The sequence below is a fragment of the Musa acuminata genome, chromosome BXJ1-5 (assembly GCF_036884655.1).
Source record: "Musa acuminata AAA Group cultivar baxijiao chromosome BXJ1-5, Cavendish_Baxijiao_AAA, whole genome shotgun sequence".
Taxonomy (NCBI): domain Eukaryota; kingdom Viridiplantae; phylum Streptophyta; class Magnoliopsida; order Zingiberales; family Musaceae; genus Musa; species Musa acuminata.
In genome coordinates this window covers 13,806,538-13,822,720 of record NC_088331.1, presented here as the reverse complement: position 1 = coordinate 13,822,720, position 16,183 = coordinate 13,806,538, and the positions used below count along the sequence as shown (strand labels likewise).

At 38.3% G+C, this 16,183-nt stretch overlaps 2 protein-coding genes across 4 annotated transcripts; both read left to right on the top strand.

Annotated features, from left to right (window-relative positions):
• The first annotated feature begins 229 nt into the window (after positions 1 to 229).
• LOC135673844 (uncharacterized) lies at positions 230 to 10,903 on the top strand. Its single transcript, XM_065183200.1, has 7 exons — positions 230 to 1,763; positions 4,131 to 4,221; positions 4,359 to 4,516; positions 4,636 to 4,687; positions 4,790 to 4,872; positions 4,992 to 5,085; positions 9,861 to 10,903. The coding sequence occupies exons 1-7, from the start codon at positions 324 to 326 to the stop codon at positions 10,439 to 10,441; spliced, it is 2,499 nt and encodes an 832-aa protein (XP_065039272.1). The 5' UTR covers positions 230 to 323; the 3' UTR covers positions 10,442 to 10,903.
• Positions 10,904 to 11,444: 541 nt separating this feature from the next.
• LOC103973278 (probable prolyl 4-hydroxylase 3) lies at positions 11,445 to 16,142 on the top strand. Of its 3 annotated transcripts, none has more exons than XR_010513461.1 (8): positions 11,445 to 11,751; positions 11,849 to 11,933; positions 13,197 to 13,294; positions 13,374 to 13,471; positions 14,310 to 14,439; positions 14,559 to 14,746; positions 14,915 to 15,047; positions 15,923 to 16,142. XR_010513461.1 is itself a non-coding variant. In XM_009387801.3 (8 exons), exons 1-7 carry the CDS (start codon positions 11,558 to 11,560, stop codon positions 14,986 to 14,988), a joined length of 867 nt encoding a protein of 288 aa, XP_009386076.1. In that variant the 5' UTR covers positions 11,445 to 11,557; the 3' UTR covers positions 14,989 to 15,003; positions 15,923 to 16,142. The 3 variants fall into 3 exon arrangements, 2 of the variants coding, with proteins under 2 accessions (XP_009386076.1, XP_009386075.1); XM_009387801.3 differs by having other exon boundaries at positions 14,915 to 15,003; XM_009387800.3 differs by lacking the exon at positions 15,923 to 16,142 and having other exon boundaries at positions 14,915 to 15,253.
• Positions 16,143 to 16,183: the final 41 nt, after the last annotated feature.

The following is a 16,183-nucleotide window of genomic DNA, read 5'->3' as shown; positions in this document are numbered from 1 at the left end:
GCTATATTTCCGAGAGAATTTTTTGATTTGCTTTTATCATACATATCAGGGATATTTACAAAGCAACCCTCTGGAAATCCTTAGTTAAAAAAGCATATCGATTTGGGCGCACTGTACATTTGAAGGCGTATACGGTATACACCTACTACGACTACTGTACGACGGCTACTCCTCCCCCTTAACAACAGCGGCAACAACAACTACAAGCCACAGCAACAGCATCATCATATCATATCCCCTCGGTCTTCGCTCCTTCCCTCTCCTTCCGTCGTGGCATATAAATCCCGCTCCGAACCGCTTTGCCCCCTCGCCTCGCGATCCGAATGCCCGTTATGACGACGACCAGCAGCGGTTCGCCGCAGGAGGAGGAAGAGGAGGAGTTCTATGAGTCCTTGGACCGGATCCTGTCGTCGTCGTGCTCCACCTCCGCCTCCGCCTCCGATGATGAGTCCTCTGTGGTCGGGCACCGCCGCCGGGGCCGCCTCCGCCTCCCCCCGCTGCGCTCCCTCGACGTCTGGTTCTCCGAACCGGCCTCCGTCGAGGAGCGCCGCCGCCGCCTCCTCCGCCACCTCGGCCTTGCCGGCGACCCCGCCCTCTCCCGCCCCGGACCCACCGGCGCCATCGCTCCGATCCGGGACCCTGGGATGGGTAGATCCGCCTCCTCCCCTGACCCCATCCCTGCCTTTCCCTCCGGAAATGCCCGGTCCCGATCCGACTGCTCCGTGGTTCCTGGTCCACGGAGCAAACCCCTAACCCAGCAGCAGTTATCGAGAAAGCCGCCTCTCGACGCGAGATTTCGGATTCTTGAGGTCTCCCAGAGCAATCGCCGGGTCGATGGAGAAAATTTGTGCGACGACCCCCGTTACTTGATCAAGAGTCTCGACGACGGGAGGGAATTCCTGGTGAAGGAGTTCCGCGAGGACGGGATGTGGAACACGCTCAGCGAGGTCGGGACAGGACGGCAGCTCACGGTGGAGGAGTTCGAGTTGTGGGTCGGGAAATCCCCCATCGTTCAAGAATTGATGAGGCGTCAGAATTTGGAGGACTCCACCAACAGCAGCGGCCACCCCGGAGGCCCTGGTGGCGGTGGGTCCGGGGGAGGGTCGAGGTGGAAGAAGAGGGGAAGTTGGCTCAGAAGCATCAAGAATGTAGCTGGGACCATGGTAGGCAGAGGGCACAACCGCGACCGCAGGAGCAGTGATGAGAAAGATTCTTCGTCAGAGAAGGGAGGGAGGAGGCCGAGCTCGGCCACCGATGATAGCCTGGACGGTTCCCATTGCCTCCGTCATGACCTCAAGAAAATTAAAGTCCGGCAGTATGGTAAGTCCCAAAAAGACCTCAGTGGGTTGTTCATGAGCCAGGAACTTCAGGCGCATAATGGGTCCATCTGGAGCATCAAATTCAGCTTGGATGGGCGCTACTTGGCCAGTGCAGGGGAGGATCGAGTCATACATGTGTGGGAGGTCTTGGAGATTGACAGCATGGGAGATTTGCTGAATGATAAGGCTTCATGGGGGAATGATAGTTGCAATCCATCTATTGTGTCGGTTATCGAAGGTTTGCCGGAGCGATTGTCTTTGGCTAATCCAGAGAGGAACCACTGGGAAAAGGAGAGAAGAGCAAAGGTCGTGGGCAGTAGGAAATCTCTGTGTTTGGACCCTCTGGTGGTACCAGATTATTTGTTTTCGCTGTCAGAGAAGCCTGTGCACTCTTTCCGAGGACACCTAGATGATGTCCTTGATCTCTCTTGGTCCAAATCTCAGGTATATCTTATTTTCTTTGATTACATCTCTGCATATGGATGAAATAGGTTTGTCTTCAGGCAAAAGATATGTGATCTTAGTTTTCAGTATTTAGGGTTGATGATAGAAAGTACTAAGAAATTGTTCATCTTGTTCATGGATTTTAAACAACCTGGGATCTGGAACCAGAATTGTCTTTTAATTCTTTCATGTGAAATCTATAAGCCGAATGAATTTAATAGTTCCTTATTGACAAATAGAACTAGAAATAACTATATTATTTGTGAATATTGTAATTATACATGGTATTAAATCTGTATTAGAATTTGAAAGATTCTTTGATGGAATGCAGTCATAAACCTATTTGCAGTCAGAAAAAGAATTTGCAGGGCATAAAAAAGTTTATCCTGATCATGTAATTTATTAGTTTAATTTCTTAAAAATGTAAGTTCTGATAAAAGTCATACATGCTTTAAGTTAATAGGATCCTGAGAACTACTAATTTGAAATATTGTCCAATGTTGTGAGACTTTTGTGAAAGTACACCCAGCTGTTGCTTATAATAATTAGTAATTTGATTGTAGCTGAGATCACGAAGCTATAGATAACAATCTATGTTTCCATGGTTTGGTTCAATTGGACTTTTGAAGGCTTGGAATAATATTACCATTTACCAGTGAATTGTGAATCGTGATGATATGTGTAGTAAGTTGGTCCGCTAGAGCATGAGCAAAAGTTTTACCTTTGTTATTGGACCAATTTTGCTGCTCATTGTTAGGCAGGTTCAACAAAATTAAAAGTTGCTTTATTCTTGTGAATGTTGATCATGAAAATGGATTGATGTTAGCACATTCAGATCAACATAGGTTCTTAAGTAATGAACATGTTAACTGTCATATTGTATGAAAATTGTCACCATCATGGTCAATTTGGTAATCATGAATGAATTTAAAGGGGATGACATGCTGATTTTTCTCTATGGGCAAGTAATTCTCACATCGTATTTTGATTTTTGGTCATTGGTTCCTAGAGAAATTGTAACCATGATTTCTACTTTGATCAATTTTATGTAAACCACGATTCGCTGATACGAATAGGGTCTCCCTAGCTATAAATGTGACATTTAACAGAAGCCATTCAAACTGCCGAAACAGATTGTTAGTTGATAAAATTGTTGATGCATATTTGTAAGATGGCTGAAGCCATCAAAATCTGTCCTGATCTGATTCAGTTATTAAATCATGTATGAATATGAAAGTATGAATATAAAGAGTGATGTGTTAATGCTGTACAATAAGGGAAAGTCATCACAAGACATGTTTATCCAGCATCATAAAAATGTTTAAAGTTTATTTGAGGGTAATTTATGATTGACATTTCTAAAAGTATTTGGCAAATACATGTTAGCACCATCTCGTGGAAGACGTATAAAAACTGTAATTTCATAATTGAAATGCCGATCCACCATAGGCCATTGTGAATGTGTATTATTTAAAAATATTTGTGAGCTGCTTGCTTGTTTTGAGGAGTGTGAAAATATGCATACTTATAAGGAGGGAAATCGAACTGCCTCACTATAAGGAGGGAAATCGAACTGCCTCACTGCTTAGTAAGTTTTGTGAGAGCTAATAGCTATAGGGTGTATTAGAATGATGGTTTTCCTCCTGAATTGGAGTTTTCGATCTCCTCTGATATGAGAGATACTGGTTGTCTGCATTTAAGATAGTAATTGGTTGACACATAAACAGGCCCTCTGTGCAACCTTATGCATTATTTTTAGCCTATTTTCATACACGTTTGAGAAAATTTAAATTTACACATTTGGTCTATCTCCGTGATGCTTCTGATATGGTTGTGCTTTGATAAATTCCTTTGAAGAGTATAGGGTCTCTGAAAGGGCAATCAAAAGAACAAGGCTTTCACCAAAGCAAGGTCTGGAAAGAGTGTAAATTATGTGCCACCTTACATTTGCACACTAGGAGACTATTTTCCATTACTCCATCCTTTCACACTCAAGTTGCATCCAAGCAATCTTGTAATGGTGATAAGTTCAGCCTTATGTATTTCTTGTGTCACTGAAGAAGTTATATTAAACTTATAAAATATGTTGCCATTAAAATAAATTTGATTGTCTGGTAGAGTACCTCTCTTCTATTACTTCCATTGACAGATACCACCTATGCTGCAGGTTAATCATATACTTTGTTAGTTCCAGAAATCCTGATAGAAGTAGCTAAAGCTCTTGTTACAATTTTGTATTTCCTCTATGTGCTATTTAGTTTCCCTGGCAGTACGTGTTTGTGAAAATGATGTTTGGACTTTAGGAGTTTTGCCACACTGATTATAAAACTGCTTTGTAAAATGCTTTATCTGCTTGAATTTTATCAGTATCTGCTTTCGTCTTCAATGGACAAAACAGTTCGACTTTGGCACATGTCAAGCAATTCCTGTTTAAAAGTATTCTCACATAGTGACTATGGTAAGTTGAAATCATGTTTAATGATATCCCATTCTTTACTCTCTTTTTCTTTTTTTCTTTTTCTTCCCTTCTTGGTGTTTTGGCTTACTGATTTTGCTTATGTTGCTATGATGTTTCTTGATTTTGGCTTTATGCAGTAACTTGCATTCAGTTTAATCCCGTTGATGACCGATACTTCATCAGTGGTTCTCTTGATGAGAAAGTCCGAATATGGAGTATTCCAGAACGTCAAGTTGTTGATTGGAATGATTTGCATGAGATGGTCACTGCTGCTTGTTATACCCCTGATGGCCAGGTTCATAGACTTAACAATTAACATCTTTTTTCCGATTAAAGGACATACTTCTCAAAGTTTGCTTTTTGATTGTGTCTTTATTTATGTTTTAAATAATGCTTTCACTTGTTATCTTGCAGGGTGCTCTAGTTGGTTCACACAAGGGGACTTGCCACTTGTACGACACATCTGGTATGAAGCAATTAATACTCTACATTTTTGTTTGAATTTGTCTCAAATCAGCTGTTGTTGTCTTCATTTGCCAATGGTTTTATTGTCTTCAATTGCTCTTAGACAATAGGCTTCTTCAGAAAACTCAAGTTGACTTGCAAAGCAGAAAAGGGAAGTCTAAACACAAGAAAATCACTGGTTTCCAGGTATTCTGGTGTAATCTGCAAACTGTTTATTGAAGATTTTTGTAGTTTTGAGGTTTTCCTTCTCTGTTGAAGAATAAGATAGGATACGGCTACGGTTTCTGATTAGTTGCATTCAACAGTTTGCCCCTGGCAATTCCTCAAAGGTGCTAGTAACATCTGCAGATTCACGAATTAGGGTTCTTGATGGTGATGAACTGGTCCACAAATTTAAAGGTAAAAATATTTTGCTTTGATACCTAGTGGAAGAATTTTTGGAATCACTGCCTTGTTTAGATTATGCACAAGCAATGTCATAATTATTTGAATGCTGAATAACTGGATTTCTTAGCAAATTCCTATATGTCCAGTTGAGGTTGCCTTGTTGCCTAATAACCCGTGATTTAAAAAGCGCTAGGCGCCAAAAAGGTGTCGAGGTCCAAAAACGCCCGAGGCGCTAGGCGCTCGCCTGAGAGAAGCGAGACGCTAAAATATAAAAATATATAATATAATTAATAAATATAATTATTTAAAATTTTAAATAAAAATATACTATTAAATTAAGAAAATCTAAGATACAAAATCACAATGTCACATTAACAAAAGGTTTCAAAATTCAAAACAATAAAATTTTACATCAAAGTCATTCATCATAATCAATATTATCGTCATTTTCACACAAATCATCTTCATTGAATTTGTCTTATTCCTCTTGTCCTTCGACTCCTTCGTTTTCATCAAGATATGTTTCATTCTCTATGTCTTCAACAATAGCAGGAGCCGAGTTTGATGCTTTTGCACTCATTTTTCTTTTTGACATATGTCTTGTATATGTTTGTAATTCTCTAACACCTGAAGCTCTTGTCACATCTCCCCATGTCAATCTATCATATTCAAATACAAGCTCGTCTTCAGCATCTTGCAAGTTAGCACCCATTTCTCCTACTAACTATTCATTTGAATCATCAATATCTTGCAATGAGATTGAATCAAATCTATTTTACAAATCATGACGAGCCTTCAAAGCTTGATTATTATACTTTATGTAAACAAGATCGTGCAATCGTTAATGTTCCAATCGATTTCTTCTCTTCGAGTGAATCTGTCATGTCATATAATTTAAAAATATATTAATACATCTATCTAAATAAATAAATTAATTAAAATAAAAATATTTAGTAATCCTTACATGCTCAAAGACATTCCAGTTTCGCTCACAACTCGAAGCACTATATGTCAAACTAAGTACTTTGATAACAAATTGCTATAAGTTCGGGGTAGAATTTCAAATTATTAGACTCCACCATTCAGCTGCAAAATTTATGTTATTATTAGCAATAACATAGTAACATAATATATATGAAATTAATTATATCAAATTATTAATACCTGGAGACGTAATTGTCCTGGATCGAACGACAATTGGAATTTCAAAAAGACCTTCGGTATTTTTATATAAAGATAATTCATGAATAATCTTGTCTTGAACCTCAAGGCTGAGAACTAATCTTGCAACGCACTAATATAACCCACCCAAAACTTTTGCATCAAATCTAACAGATTTAATCTTATAAAAGAATTCAAGGTTCAAATAATATCCTGCTGCATGTAAGGGACGATGAAGTTGACAATTCCATCTTTCGTCAATGATTGTAAACATTTTTTCATATTTTTTTCATTTTCATTAAAAGATATTTTAATTGTCTCCTTTGCTCTATCCATAGCCTTATAAATATATCTCATTGTAGGCTTATTTTCATTATCCACCAACTGAAAGACTCGAACAAGAGGGTCAATTACCTTTAATATATAAACTACATGATTCCAAAAGGATGACATTAAAATGATATCAACAACCCTCTTGTTTTTTGCTTCATTTGCCCATTTGCTTGTCACCTATTTCTCAGAGGTAAACCTATTTCTCAGAGGTAAACATGTTTCTCATATTATGTTTTTGACGATGCACGTTCTGTAATGTCAAGAATGAAGTAGCAAATCGGGTGACACCATATCTCACTAATTCTTTATTCCCTGTAAATTCTCTCATCAGATTCAAAGCTCCAATATGATTATAAAGAAATCCAACTACAAAAATTGCCCGTTATAAGGTTTTCTTGATTTCTAAGATCTTTCCAATATCCTCCAACATTAAATCAATACAATGTGCTGCACATGAAGTCCAATACAAGTGTTGTCTTTTTTATTCAAGCAATTTACTTGAGATAAAGGATAACAAAAATGATAAGACTTAAGAGTTTAACACACTTAATTGAAGATAAAATAATTAACAAATTCAAAAGATGAATATTACCAACTAAAACATAGTTGCTTCCGTTGTCGGTTATGATTTGAACGACATTTTGTTCTCCAATTTCTTCCACGAAGTTGTCAAGTAAATCATATATCGTCTCCAGATTTTACAAAAGATAAAACATCTATTGATTTCACAAACATAGTCCCTAAAGAACAATTAACTATAAAATTAATTATACTTATGCGCCTCCTGTTAGTCTAAACATTTGACATAATAGAGCAACCATGTGTTGCTCATGATTCTTTATGACCCTTTAGTAAGTCATTTGTATAATTCAATTCTTTTTGCAGCAATGGAACTCGCATCTCATAATAACTTGGAGGTTTTAATCCTGCACCATATCTTCCAATAGCTTCAATCATATCCTTAAAACTGTCTAAACGAGTTGTACTAAGGGGAAGACCAGCCTGATAGAAGAAGCGAGCAATGTACTGAATTGTTCTTCTTATTTCTTTATCACAAGCATCACTTATATTTGTTTGTCTAAATTTTGAGCCTCCTGCTTGCCCTTGTTGTTTCTGGGATCCTTGAAACATATATAGATCCATCGGTCATTTTTTACCCTTCTTAGTACTCATAACATCTTTTCTTTTTTTGTCGTATACTCTTTTTCCACTTGGGTTAATACTCATAAAATAATCTTCTTCTTCATCCCTGAGATGTTCAACATTGTCTTCTGGTAAATTCCTGTAAGATTCATTCTTTTGTGTCTTCTTTTCATTCATATAACTCAGCAACTCTTCTTTTACCTCAGGTGGACACTTTTTGCAAGCTGCTGCATTCTTGAAATTTCCTACAAGACGTTGTTTTGCACGAAAAATATCACATCTAGTAGTCTTATCGCAGAATATGCAAGTCACTGCATTAGGATCTTTCGGATCATTCAAATAATTATACTTCCATGCAAGATCTTTTTTTTATGCCATTGGAGACTCTATTGAGTTGCTCTGTACACTTGTCATTTATGTTGAAACCTAGCAATAATTTTAAATAAATAAAAATTAATAATATTAAAATTAAAATAATATATTATTAATCTATTAACAATATTAAAAATTAATCATTTCAAATAAACTTAATAATATTAATATTTAACAGTATACAGTATACGTATACTGTTAAAAGGAAGTGTAAAGGGGTATTGAGCCTGCTGACTGAGAAAAGAGGAAGCGGCAGTGGCAGTGGGAGCGGGAGCGGCGAGCAGCGGGAGGCGCGAGCGGCGACAGCGACAGCGTTTGCGAGCAACGACAGCAGGAGCAGGAGCGGCGAGCGGTGACAGCGGCAGCGGGAGCAGGAGCGGCGAGTAGCGAGAGGCGCGGGCGGCGACAGTGGCAGCGTTTGCGAGCGGCGACAGCGGCGAGCAACGGGATCAACAGCGGCGAGGGTTACGGTTCGTTTGTCACTTATATCAGTTTTAGTTGGTTCGATTGAACCAACTAACCATCATAGACCGAACCAGGATTGAACCAAACCTAAAATCCTGGCCCGGTCGCCTTGGTTAACTCAGGCGCTCGCCCGAACCGCCTAGCGCCTGGGCTCGGGCGCTTGCCTCGCCTCGCCTTGCCCGAGCGCCTTTTTAAATCGCTGCTAATAACCAGTCTAAAGAAAAGAATAACAACTCACATATTAAACTCTTGAAGAGTTTCTCAGACCTTGCATGAGAATGCCTTTCTGAGCTTATATTTAGAAAAAATGTTTTTTTATTGGAGTCATCATCTAGCACAGCAATCATATTCTACCAAAACATTGTTATTCTACTAAAGTCATCATCTTGCAAAACAATCATATTTTACCAACTCATTAAGGATCAAACAGTCTACTTCAGTTAGTATTTGCGAGTTTTTTTCCATGGCGTTGTCCTTTTACCAATTAAGGCTAATGCTAATATGAATCATATATATCATAATCCATGTTATTAATCTGTTTTTTTCCTCTGAAATGATGAGAAATTTGAAAAGTTGGATTCAGTTATTACAAACAAAGACTCTTTTGATTATTTTTAAAGTATTAAAACAGTAAAACAGTCACAAGATTTGTGTTGACATCACAAGGACAACCATATTGCTACAATTGGAAAATGACAGCTAAACAAAGAAAGACTTAGTTTCTCTTGAGGCATTTAGTATTTTTTGCAGTCAAAATTAAAGCTTTGTTTTTCACTATAAGAAGTTACTGTCATTTCTTTTGATATTGGATATATGTATTAGTTTGTCATGTCAGGGATGTGGATACATTTCAGGTTTTGAACAATAGAATAGAGATTGCTTTGGCAGTAATATGTAGTTCTAACTCAGGAAAATGATCACAAAATCCAACTTCTCTTTGGAGTTTGGACATGTGATATTACGTCGGGGAGAACGTATTAAAAAGAGAATATAAATAGATTTTTTCTTTGTGATAACTATCTGAAATGCTAACTGCAATATTTGTGAACACAATTGCAATGATTGAACAAAATACTTGATGAAATGTGCTCGCTTGTGAGACAAGTTTCACCTTTCTGCTCTCTTTTTTTTTTTTTGGGGTGAAAGCTAAACCATCAATTCTCGAACATGAAAGTCTTTTTGTCATAAAATTGGACTCAAGTTGTTTTTAGTTTGTGGATACTCCAATAGCCATAAAGCATGCAATATTTTGGAAGTAAATGATCTGTTATACATATTCTTGTTTTTGGAGTGATGTTACTATTCTGTTTCAGGGTTTCGCAACACAAGCAGCCAAATATCAGCTTGCTTGACTACTAATGGAAAGCATGTGATTTGTGCTAGTGAGGACTCTCATGTCTATGTATGGAGATATGACGATTCCCGAATAAGCAAAAGCAAAGATGCTACCACCATGACACAATCTTACGAATATTTCCACACCAAGGGTGTGACTGTGGCTGCTCCTTGGCCAAACACCAGTACGAGGAAAATGGTGAGAGCTTGCCCCAACAAACAGGATGAGCTCGATGGAGAATGTCAAACAAATGCACCATCAATGGCAGGGACTAACAGACCCCAGCTTTCACCTTCACTCGTTTGCCGTTGCATTGATTCCCACCAGCATAGTACCCTTCGCAATACAAACTTGAATCGGTTTAGCGATAGGGCTTCTGCAACTTGGCCTGAAGAGCTCATGACAGCTAATAAACAGAGCCCTCAATGCAATGGTGATTTTTGCAGTGCAGGCACAACAGCCCAAAGTATGTCAGCCTGGGGATTGGCGATTGTGACTGCAGGCTGGGGTGGTGAAATTAGAACATTTCAAAATTTTGGCTTTCCAGTACAGACATGAAGCCAGCTGCTCTGCAATAATGGAGTCTCTTTAGCTATTGAAGCTCTTGCATTCAATAATGAAATGTTTCTCAGCTACTACTTGCTAGGTTGATCCTGTTGCAGTTTTGTTGCTTGCTAAATGGCTATGTGGGGCTGCATCATTGTTCGCTTCTGCAGTAGCTTGGTTGATTTGCAAGAGAACCAGTCGGCTTCGAAGACTTAGATATCTCTACGGAACTTTTTAGACTATCAAATTATGAAACCAGCAGTGTTGTACAAATTTAAAGTTGGAAGTCATCTGAGATTTCTTACGCTGTCATGCCTTTCTTTGCAGTCTTAGGTTTCCTCATATTCCACATTATTATTATTTTTACTATGTTATTGTAAGCTGCAAGAAAGTTACAATGCATTTCGGTCATCAGTTCCATAATTCTGCCTATTTTTCGGACAAAATGAAATCGTGATAAACTCTAATTTTACAGTTGGAGAGTTCTGGTCTCAGTTCCTGCGAGGCATATCTATTACAGATAGTGCAAGCAAGTAGGAGCAGGATAAGATGTATGAACAGTTTCCCATCTGACTCTGGCCACCATAATATTTCTCGTCTGTGGTCGGATAAGATGTATGAACAGGTTTTGTTCTCTAAGGCTATAAATCATGGGAAGGGATTTTGGGATATTTATGGGATGGAGTTTTAAGGCCTTAATAGAATTATGATATCATCTAATAAATGTTTTTAATTGTATCGGTTGATTTATCGAAAAAGTTAGTTAGAGAGAGAAAGATAAATCTTAAGGGGAGAAAAATAAAAATAAAAAAAAGTTATTGGAGGTTATTTTTGCTATTTTTAAATTTTGAGACTCTTGTAGAAATGTTTTTAAAAAGGGGGAGCTCCACATCAATTTCCCAAAACTGAGACTAAGGGATCTTTTCCGAAAATTTACCTTTGATCAAGTTATTAAAAATATTTTAAGTATTTTTTTAAAAAATAATATAAGAAGAGTTTGAAGAAAGTTCTAAAGACGGTAGTTTAGTTTAAGAACAAAGAAGCGAACCGCAGACGGCTTCAGTCTTCCTCGCCTTCTTCTCTTCCGGTCTAGATCTCCCAAAGGTGGCTGCTGTGCTGGCGGCGACCATGGCGAGGGGCGCGCGGCACCCCCGGAAGCTTCCCGGCCGCAGATCCTCCCCGTTCACGCTGATCCTGGCAGCTCTCCTGACCGCGTCGGTGGTCCTCCTGATGCTCCTCGCCCTCGGGATCTTCTCGCTTCCCGTGAACTCCGACGGCCCACCCAAGCTAGACCACCGCCCCCATCGATCTATCCACGAGATGTGCGTTCTTTTTCACTCCCGACCCGATCTGTTGACGCTTCGCCCTGGATCTGCGGTCTCTTTCCGTCAGCATTGATTGCGTTTTCGGGTTTTGTAGGAGGGATGGGATGGGGGAGAGGGGGGATCAGTGGACGGAGGTGCTCTCGTGGGAGCCCAGGGCGTTTATATATCACAACTTTCTGGTTGGTATATTTCATCCGCTGCTTTTCTCCGTTCATGTTGATTCCCGTCTCTGCTCCTAGATTTCCTGAAATGCGTATTAGAAAACTGTTGAAAGGTACCAATTTTAGTTGTCATTCCAAACCTAAAAAGCAATGCGCTCTGTTTTAATTTTTGGGGAGAAATTAAAATGGCAGTAATTCTAAAAACTAGCTTCATTTATAGATCCGATAAATGTGAAAATTCCACTATTTATCACCTCTCTCTTTGTGGCGACTCTCCTAATCTAGGCTTTACATTAATGAATTATGATCACATATTTATGTCCTGTCAAATTCTCTGGCCTGATGCAAGATTGCCGAGCGAACTAGGTTACCGACGGCTTCTTTCTAATATATCTCAATCTTGCAAATCATGATCAGTGGGAATGCTCGCAAGTCCTTCGATATCATGGTCAACTGGTTGTGCATTGACCTTAAGATTACTTCTCAGTCAAAGGATACCAAAACCATATTTGTCAACCCCTCTACAAGGAATCCACCGGTAGAAGGTCATTTGCCAATCCCACACATACCCATATCCACCACCGAGGAACTCGCTCACATCTCTGTTAAGATTACCTGCTAAATTAGTCTTGAAAGGTGTTTTCCAACTTTCTCTTGTGATGATACACTTCAGACTGACCTGCTATATCTGTTCTTGCAGTTGTTATCATTCTTTGATTTTTCACATATCACATTTTCTGCCTTCCACACAATCAAGTGTTCTATATGTTGTTGCCCTAAGGTCTAGACATGATTTTACCATACCATGAACAGTTGGTTGGTCCCTTGTTGAAAAAGAAAGATTTTATTCTACGTGTAGATACATATACTGGTCCTGGGTGGGAGTTTGTTGAATGCTGTCCATGTTGCATACCTTTGCATCGGTCATAGCTTCAAATCTTCCATATTTGACATACCCTCATTCTTTTTTATCTTTTTTACAGCTTTGTGTAAGTTTGCTTGATTTATATAAAACTTTCCAATACGGCGGACTCCTAGATGTTTTACACATTGTTTCTTTACCCTCACTCTTGATCCTTCTCATATGGTGACCTGGGAAAACCAGATATAAGTGTGTGATTCTAGGTCTAAAAGTTCTTTTTTATCTTGTTATTCTTGCTTTGGTGACCTCAAATTATCTTTTAAAAGCTGTCTGATTATGCAAGTAGTACCTTTAGCAAGGTTCGCCAATGATATTCTGTTGGAAGTGATGGGCTCTGGTATTGTGTTCATTTTTATTAGTCCAAGAAAGAATGTGAATACCTGACTGAATTGGCAAAGCCTCACATGGAGAAGTCAACAGTTGTCGATACTGCTACTGGTCAGAGTAAAGACAGCAGGTTTGCATTTCGCAGGCTCTAATTTTGTCAGACATTGTCTCCTTGTTATACATCTTCAATCATACTAATTTCTTTTCAGGGTACGGACAAGTTCAGGCATGTTTCTTAGAAGAGGACAAGACAAAATTATCCGAACGATCGAGAAAAGGATAGCCGATTATACCTTCATACCTGTAGGTGTGTATTCAGTATATTATACAAACTGAAAAACTTTGTCTGTGGGTACTATAAAAGCAATTCTTTTACTTGATATGCCATTCCATGGTTTTTGTGATCATCTTTAATCAAAATGATTCTATGAACGAAAGGGAAGCCCAATGCACATTGACTCCCGCCATTGTCGGGCCTGAGGAGCATTGTACTTTGCAAGTCTTGGGTTAGATTATCTGTGAATTGAGTTGCTTAGTATGAAACATCGTGGTACTTCTAATATACATTTGTTCCTTTTTAAAGTGAGAAATCATCCGGTTCATGTCATCTTAACAGACATATTTGATTTCTCATGGTCTATCTTTTGTAGTAAGCATGAATTTTTCTCGGTAAGAAATGTTATTTTGACTGTTGCTTTCAATTTATATGTAATTTGTGTGTGCTGACTAGATATGATATGTAGTCGCAATGCTTGTACTTCTCATTTTATAGTGAGATGCCACGATTGGAATCTGCAATTGTGTAGTACTGGATTTTAAACATCATCAATCTATTTTGATAATATTTTATTGTAGGGCATTTGTTTGATTCACTCTTGGAATATTCTAAGTTTCTAACATTTATTCAGTGAAAAACAATGTCAAATTCAAAAAGTATACAATTGGCTGACTTTTACAGTGATAGAAGTAGTATGTTCCAGCACCTTAGTAAATAGACAGTTCATCATGCCACTAATTTTCTAACCAATATAAATTATACATCTCTACCGTAGTATTAGTTTCTTTTGAAGTAGCATTTGCCTTAGGTGTTAGTTTTTACTTTTTTTCTTATCTTTCACCTAGAATTTGGCTTTATGTTCTTACAGAAAATGGTGAGGGACTTCAGGTTCTCCATTATGAAGTTGGTCAGAAATATGAACCGCACTTTGACTACTTCCTCGACGAATTCAACACCAAGAATGGGGGTCAGCGTATTGCTACCCTACTTATGTATCTGTAAGAATCACACCCTATATTATACTCAGAGGCCAATAACATTGTCAGTAAATGACACAGTTTGTAAAAAAAAGTTCTAACATCTTTTCTCTTTTTTTGTAACCATTTCTGTTCCTCAGTTCTGATGTTGAGGAAGGTGGTGAAACTGTATTTCCTTCTGCCAAAGTAAATAGTAGCTCTTTGCCAGGGTATAATGAGCTATCAGACTGTGCAAAGAAGGGTATTTCTGTGAAACCTAAGATGGGAGATGCATTACTCTTTTGGAGCATGAGGCCAGATGCCACATTGGATCCATCTAGTTTGCACGGTGAGTTGTTAAGTGTTTGATCAGCTAAATCAAGTTTAGATTTTGGAACTGTTTCACTTCAGAGATTCATCCACAATCTTCTTACAGACTGTTCTAGCTGTCTGCAGCCAAGTTTAACTTACCAGCTTTGTTACTGAGATGGTAATTGTGTTGTTAAACTTATTGCAGCTGGATGTCCTGTTATCAAAGGAAATAAGTGGTCTTCTACAAAATGGATGCGTATCCATGAGTATAGAGCTTAGTTCAAAATAAAGAAGGTACTCTGCTGCTTGAACCTACTTGTGTCTCGAGAAATTTTAAGGTAGCCTCCTGAAAGTTGAGAAATATTACCTTTTTACCTGCATAAGAAAAAGATGAGCTTATTGTGGATGCTATGTAATTTCACATAATGTCAAAGTGTTTGTTGTTTTCTGTTGTTTGACCCAACATAAGTCCTCGGACGAAATGATTTTGTGGTCCTCATATTTTCTGACTATAATGAATCACAAATCCACTAATTGAATATTAGTATTCTGATGGTATATTTTTTCATGTCCAATTAGATGTACTTGTACTCATCCCATCTATTTGGAGCTCTTCATTTAAAGGCATTCTTGGTTCTTGGTTGTTTAATTGGATAATGGACCTAAATGCGCATTGTGGAGATGCATGCAGTTAAGTTGACATTTCCAGTTGAATCATTGGAGATATTATATAACACCACTTAGAAGCAAATGGTTTTGGAATTTGTGACATGATTTCCCGAAATTATTGCTATGAAATGCCGGGCAAACACAGGTTGCTTTTTCAATGCTGTGGTGTCAGTTTACTTGCATGTAAAAAACTCTGTTTTGGGGAAATTCAAAGTCAAGAAGCTGCATATTTGAAGTAATTAATTGGACTTGTGGATAAATATCGATGAATTTTATTAGCATTTGATGAATTTTATTCTTGCCATCCTCTGTGTTATAAAGTAATAATTTTTTATCTCTGTTTAACATTTCCACCTGATGATCTCTGAACCGTTTCTCCTTCGCTTTCCATCCTCTGTGCTATAGAAGCAATCATTTTTTTTTATCTCTGTTTGACATTTCCACCCCATGATCTCTAAACAGTTTAGCCTTAGCGTTCTTGTTCTTCATCGTTCAAAGACTTCATAGAAACTAAATCAAAATTTCCCCTTTTTGATGCAATCAGGTTTATCAACTATTTGTAGCTCACCTGATTGTTGTTGAGGTGCATTTTCACCGACACTAAAGCTGGGTTCATGGCTTCTGGTTATTCCTAGCTTGTTGATTAGTCATCATACTCTTTGACATGCCACTGTGTAAGAAAATTGTTGTGGCACTAGAAGAGTTGAAGGTAAATCTAGATGACCCTATTTATCTAATTCATGATAATTTTTGGTTTGTGATTACTTGAGTTTGCAGTGGCTGTCCTTTTATCCTTTTATATATA